At 38.9% G+C, this 6664-nt stretch overlaps 2 protein-coding genes across 2 annotated transcripts in view; both read left to right on the forward strand.

The window, feature by feature from the left end:
• LOC132173447 (putative disease resistance RPP13-like protein 1) overlaps positions 1 to 1048 on the forward strand; it is a 3250-nt gene extending 2202 nt beyond the window's left edge. Inside the window, exon 3 of the mRNA XM_059584953.1 lies at positions 993 to 1048. Within this exon, the coding sequence (XP_059440936.1) occupies positions 993 to 1048 (56 nt within the window). The remainder of the gene's footprint in view (positions 1 to 992) is intronic.
• On the forward strand, positions 1005 to 4622 carry LOC132173455 (putative disease resistance RPP13-like protein 1). The gene is made up of 2 exons (XM_059584961.1): positions 1005 to 4473; positions 4584 to 4622. The coding sequence occupies exons 1-2, from the start codon at positions 1252 to 1254 to the stop codon at positions 4620 to 4622; spliced, it is 3261 nt and encodes a 1086-aa protein (XP_059440944.1). The 5' UTR covers positions 1005 to 1251.
• Positions 4623 to 6664: the final 2042 nt, after the last annotated feature.

Raw genomic sequence — 6664 nt, forward strand, 5'->3', positions numbered from 1 at the left:
TTGAATGAGGCCAACAAGGGTGGACTCTTGCTACTCCATGATTTAGTATGAAATGAATAAAAGAAAAAGCAAAATAGAAAGCTTACCTACACTTGCATTATTTGACAAATATGAAGAGACGATTTCTAAACGACTAAAATTAAGTTTTTATATCCTCACCGTTGTACCTCTTCAACTGCTGTATTGTAATTCATTTACACCAAAAATTACATAATTTGTTTTTTTTAATAAAAAAAAAAATTCAAAATACTACATTGTAATTTTGAAAGATATTACTTCAATTGAAAGTTTGAAAAACATTACAAATTATTTGGTAATTCCCTAAAATTTTAGTTTTGGTCTGACTACCTATTGTGTTGAACAAAGTACGAAGTGGGAAAATGAAAGGGGTTTTTGTTTTTTGTTTTTTTTGTCATCCGTTTGCCAAGCATTTAGCAAAGACTTTTGAGTAAAAACTAAAAAGGCTCCATCATCGCCATTCACAGAGTTTTTTTTGGTGTAAAAGCAAAAGACCTGCAGTCTGATCTTTTGTTCACCTGTTTGCAATTACCATCCATCTTCCTTCAATCAATTTTTCTGTGTTTTTTTTCAAGCAACGTCCGAAATCACTGGTTTGACTCACTTTCTTCATTTTCATCTAAACACTTCAAAATATTAAAGATTTGGCTTATATGCTTTAAAAAGAAAATTACAAAAAATGTATATTGTAATTTTAATTTTTATGGCACCTAAACCAAATCAAATCCGAAAGGATATACTTTGGGTCAATTAAGCTTTTAATATTGGTTACCTGTAATACTTTTGGGTCAATTTAGTGTTATTTTTTTTTTCTTTTATTAAAAAATACTTTGGCTCTTTTTACCTGTAATACTTTCTCTCTTTTTTATATTCTTTTTATATTTTTATTTTAATAATTTGGGTCTATTTAGTGATACCAAAGCCTTCGTACAATTCTTCGACTTTTCCTTTTCAAAGCACATGGTCCCCTGCAGGCTGCAGCTCATTCAACCAAAAGAAAGCCGACACTTTGCATTATTTGACGGGATAGAATTTTGATACATCGACTCCCAACTAACCTACTATTTGATTTTTTTAACATAAATTAATCTAAACTAGACACACATTAAAGTAATAATTAAATAACATATGAACTTTTGATACTCCTTCAACCCTTCACTTCACAGAAGATACCACTTACTTGTGCTTCGAGAATTCTGAGTTTCCTCATCATACCTTTCTAGAAAGAAAACCATGGCAGAGCTTTTCCTTGCTCCGTTAATCCAACTGCTGTTTGACAAAGTGGCGTCTGGCGAGTTTCTGAACTTTGCACGCCGATATGTGGGACTCGGAGAAAAGCTGAACAAGTGGAAGCATACGTTACAAGGAATCCGGGCAGTCCTTGATGATGCGGATGGAAAGCAGCATGATGTGACGACAGTGAAACTGTGGTTGGATGATCTTAGAGACTTGGCTTACGATGTGGAGGACATACTTGATGAGTTCGCCACGGAAGCTTTGCAACGCAAATTGAAGGAAGGAGATGATGATCAGGCCAGACCAAGTAAGGTACGGAAACTCATCCCTACCTGGTTGACTGGTTTGACTCCAAGTGCTCTTAAGCTCAATGTTAGGCTGGTTTCAAAGATAGAGGAGATTTCTGCTCGATTCGATGATATTGTCACACGAAAAGATCAACTGAACTTGAAAGAAGCTGCTGATCGTGGGAGATCAAACAGAAGAAGAGGGACACTGGAGCCAACTTCTTTAATGACAGATGCTAATGTTTATGGCAGGGAAAAAGATAAAGAGGTTTTACTTCAATTGTTGCTGGGTGAAAGACGTAATGATGCTCAAGTCTCTGTGATTCCTATACTCGGTATGGGGGGTATAGGAAAAACAACTCTTGCCCAGCTTTTATTCAATGATAAAAAAGTGCAAAGCTTTTTTGATTTAAAAGCATGGGCCTGTGTTTCTGAAGACTTTGATGCTGTTAGGGTGACAAAAGCAGTTCTAAAATCAGTCACCTTTGCAAGCCGTGATGAAAATGATCTGAATTTGTTGCAAGTCGAACTCAAGGAACAACTAAAAGGGAAGAAATTTCTAGTCGTTCTGGATGATCTATGGAATGAGAACTACGTTGATTGGACTATCCTACGCGCTCCTTTCCTAGCAGGGGCTCCGGGAAGTGCAACTGTCATCACAACTCGCAATGAGAGAGTTTCATCGATAACACGTTCCCTTCCAGAGTACCGTTTGGAAGTGTTGTCGAAAGATGCATGTTTGTCTGTATTTACCCAACATGCACTGGGGGCAAGCAACTTCAGTGCACATCCGAACCTTCAAGAGATTGGTGAAAAAATCGTTGAAAGATGTAAAGGCTTGCCTTTGGCAGCAAAGACCCTCGGAGGCCTCTTGCGCACTAAAAAGGACCGTAATGAGTGGGTAAATGTGCTTAAGAGCAAGATATGGGATATACCAGAGGAGAGAAGTGGAATTGTTCCCGCCCTTATGTTGAGCTACCACCATCTCCCTTCACATTTAAAAAGGTGCTTTATGTATTGTTCAATACTCCCAGAGGACTATAAATTTGAAGAGCATCAGTTGGTTCTGTTGTGGATGGCAGAAGGTCTAATTCAACCACCGGAAGGGGATAAGCAAATGGAAGATCTGGGTAGCGAGTATTTTCATGATTTGTTGTCAAGGTCCTTTTTCCAACAATCAAGCACGGAGAAATTCCGATATGGGAAACCACAATTTGTGATGCATGATCTCATCAACGATTTGGCCCAAAGGGTTGCAGGAGATATATGCTTCAAGATGGAGGATGAAATTTGGGGTGGTAACAAAATAAGACTTCCTAAAAAGGTTCGACACTCTTCTTACTTGCGTGGACAATTCGATTTTGCTAAAAAGTTTGAGCCTTTTTTTGAACTCAAATGTCTACGTACCTTCCTCCCTCTTCCATGTCCTAGTTATTGTTATTTGACTCAAAATGTTCATATTCAATTGTTGCCAGAATTAAAATGTTTAAGAGCACTCTCTTTGAGTGGGTACTGCATAGTTGAGGTACCAAATTCGATTGGTGATTTAAAGCATTTACGGTACCTTGACCTTTCTTACACTGAAATTAGAGGTTTGCCCGAATCAACAACTACTCTATACAACTTACAGACAATGATTCTGGAGGGATGTTCTTATCTAGAGCAATTGCCTTCAAATTTGGGCAACTTGGTCAACTTGCGCCACCTTAACATTCTCAATGCAACTAAGCTGGAAGGAATGCCTCCTCAAATAGGTAAATTAACTCATCTCCAAACATTGTCTAATCTAATTGTGGGAAAAGGCAGTTGCTTCTCGTTAAGAGAGCTAGGTTCTTTGTCGCATCTTCGAGGGACACTCCTCATCTCACAATTGGAGAATGTCACTAAACCTAGGGATGCAAGCGATGCTAAGTTAATTAAAAAGACTGATCTTACTACGTTGTGCTTGGAATGGAGTGTCAACATAGATGATTCACAAGATAGAAGAAGTGAGTTTGACGTACTTTGCATGTTACAACCTCACAATGCTTTGTACGAGCTGACTATCAAATGCTATGGTGGTACAAAATTTCCAACATGGTTTGGTCATTCATTTCTTCGTATGGTGCTGCTAAGGATTGAAAACTGTAAAAAGTGCACTTCATTGCCACCAGTCGGCCAACTACCATCACTCAAACAACTTTTCATTAGAGGCATGGCAATTGTGGAGAATATTGGTGTTGAGTTTTATGGGAATGGTTCCTCACAACCTTTTAGATCCTTGGAGGCTTTATATTTTGAGGATATGGAAAAATGGGAGAAATGGAGCCCTAATGGAGAGTTCCCACACTTGCGTGAGCTTTCAATTGCAAATTGTCCTAAGCTATTGGGGAAGTTACCAAACCATTTTCCTTCATTAGGAAAAGTTGTTATACAAGGATGTCAGCAGTTGGTTGTTTCTATTTCAAACTTTCCTGAGCGTTGCAGACTACAAATTGGAGGATCCGAAGGGGTAATGCGTGAAAATAAGGTTGTCTTCAACTCACTAAATTCCAAGCCTTTTTCAACAATTTCAGAATTCAAATCTCCAATAAAAGGGCTTATTCTCGAAGGACTAACACATGTAGAATATCTAAATATTGAAAATTGTGAGGAGTTGACACCTTTGTGGTCAAATGATGTGGGATTATTACAATCCCTCCCACGTCTTCGTGACTTGAAGATTTGCAATTATCATAAACGAAATTCTTTGGCAGAAGAAGTAATAGAGCAACCAAAACAGGGTATGCCATCCACCAGCAATGGCATGGAATCTTTACTCAAGGAATTCATGTACAACAACACGTGTCTTGAGCGTATTGAGATTGATGGATGTGATTCGCTGATGCACATTGCAATAGGCAAGCTACCTCCAACACTTAAGCAGCTATGCATACGAAATTGCAAGAATATGGTAATTTTGCTTGATGAGGATGATACCAACAGTACTTGTAGTAGCAACTCATCTCTTCTTGAGTATTTGGAGATTTGTTATTGTCCATCCCTCAAATTCTTAACATCTAGCGTAGAATTACCGGCAACACTTCAACACCTCCATATTGAATATTGTGGAAAGCTGGTGTCAATAGCCAAAAGTGAAGAATTACTTGCAACACTTCAACGCCTTACAATTTGGGGTTGTGGACAGCTGGAGTCGATAGCGAAAAGTGAAGAATTGCCTGCAACACTTCAACACCTTGAGATTCGGGAATGTGGACAGCTGGAGTCAATAGCGAAGAGCTTCCATCACAACTCGTCTCTTGAAAAGATTGAAATATATGGGTGTAGAAACCTTAAATCCTTACCCACGGGCATACACACCCTCAGCCATCTAGACACGATTGAAATTGGTTTTTGTCCAACTCTTGTTTCCTTCCCAGACGGAGGGTTGCTCCCTAGCAACCTTAGAGAGTTAACGATTGATGATATGGCCCTACCTAACTGCATTCACAACATCACCTCACTTCAACATTTGATGATTACGAGGAGGAGTCCAAGCGAGGAAGTGGTATCATCCTTTACAGAAGAGGGTTTTCCCGCCAACCTAGCATCACTTTCAATCTCGAATGGCAACATCACTGAGGCCTTGCTTGAATGGGGGCCGCACAAGCTTACCTCTCTTCAACGTCTTGTTATTAGTGGTGGATGTCCGAATATAGAGTCCTTTCCAGGGAAGATGCTGCCTGCGTCTCTTACTACCCTCACCATCCAACGCTTCCACAATCTGAAATACATGTCTTCCCTTCAAAACCTCTCCTCTCTTGAACAACTGTATATCGCAGAGTGTGAAAATCTCACATCCTTTCCAGAGGATGGCTTGCCTCCCTCACTCCAGCAACTCATTATCAAAGAGTGTCCTCTGCTGAAAGAACACTGCAAGAAAGATCAAGGACGAGAGTGGTCCAAGATAGCCCACATCCCTTGCCTTGAGATTGATAAAATGTTCATGTTTGATTCATAAGAGGAGGAATCCATGCCTGACTTGGAAGAGGAGGATTAAGGAGGTCTGTCGTCAGTTGACCCGCAGATTTTGCTTAATGTAAGACAACTGTTGATAAACAAATCCAAAGGTGAGTTTATTTGCACATTACTTCTTCTGCTTCCATTGTGGATTTCTGATTTTCTTTCACATTCTTCATCTTCTTTGGAAGATTTTTAAATAATTTGCATTTATTCTTTTTTCTCTCATTTCTTTTGGGGTTCAACAGAGCCGTGGGCGGGTCCACTATGCAAGTCATCCCCATGAGCCACACATCACGCTGTTCAAGAGGCCTCTAAACTGTTAGTAGCAGGAGGAGAACATGCATCATCCCCCGCAAATATACTTGTAATCTCTCCAACTAGACTTCATATTTTCCTAAGAAACAATCTGGATGTTTTGGAACTTAGGTTTGTATATTTGTTAATTTTCCTGTACGGAAATTTTATGCTTGTCATTGGCATTGTGTTGATATAAAAGGCTCTTTTGTTTTTGTCTGAATGTTTGCGTTGGAAAGATCTTGTCGCTCCTATTTCTTAATATTCTTGTTGGGTTCACATAAACGCACAACATGTGTTTGTTGAATTGCCTCACCGACCAAGCAGAGAGTGAAAGCCTCCGAACATTGAATTTTTTCATTACTATGAGTGCCTTTGTTGGCTTGACAAAAGAGAAGAAACCTGTAAGTTCAACACTCCCTGCCTAAACACCAAACCTAGAGCATATATTGCATTTTCTCCAATGATTTGGCATCACACCCTTGTAGTTGGAACCCGAAGTGTTCAATGAAGAAAATGTTGGTCCTGAACAGGATAATGATGGAAATATTTTGCTCCTTTGTTTTTTATGGTTTATTCATTGATTAAAAAAAAGGGAATTAACTTTATTGCATTGAAGGAACCGTGCTGATCTAGTTACATTTCTCTCGGCGTCTTTCAAGCAAAATTGGTATGGAGAAGAGGAGGGATTATCTTTATGTAGTATTCCCAGGAACAAACTGATCCAGATTATGAATATAAAGAGGTATATATGTCTTACTACTCCTGCAATTTTATAATTTATTGGGATGTTGTGTATCCAAATAGACAAATTCCTTTTTGTAAGTGATCGAGAGTATAATTATTAT

Source organism: Corylus avellana, chromosome ca1 (assembly GCF_901000735.1).
Source record: "Corylus avellana chromosome ca1, CavTom2PMs-1.0".
Taxonomy (NCBI): Eukaryota; Viridiplantae; Streptophyta; class Magnoliopsida; order Fagales; family Betulaceae; genus Corylus; species Corylus avellana.

Excerpts from the sequence above, each read along its gene's own strand:
- LOC132173455 (XM_059584961.1), top strand. The coding sequence starts at position 1,252 with ATGGCAGAGCTTTTCCTTGCTCCGTTAATCCAACTGCTGTTTGACAAA. Across the intron at positions 4,474-4,583 it reads TACGAAATTGCAAGAATATG|CGTAGAATTACCGGCAACAC; the intron begins GTAATTTTGCTT and ends CTTAACATCTAG.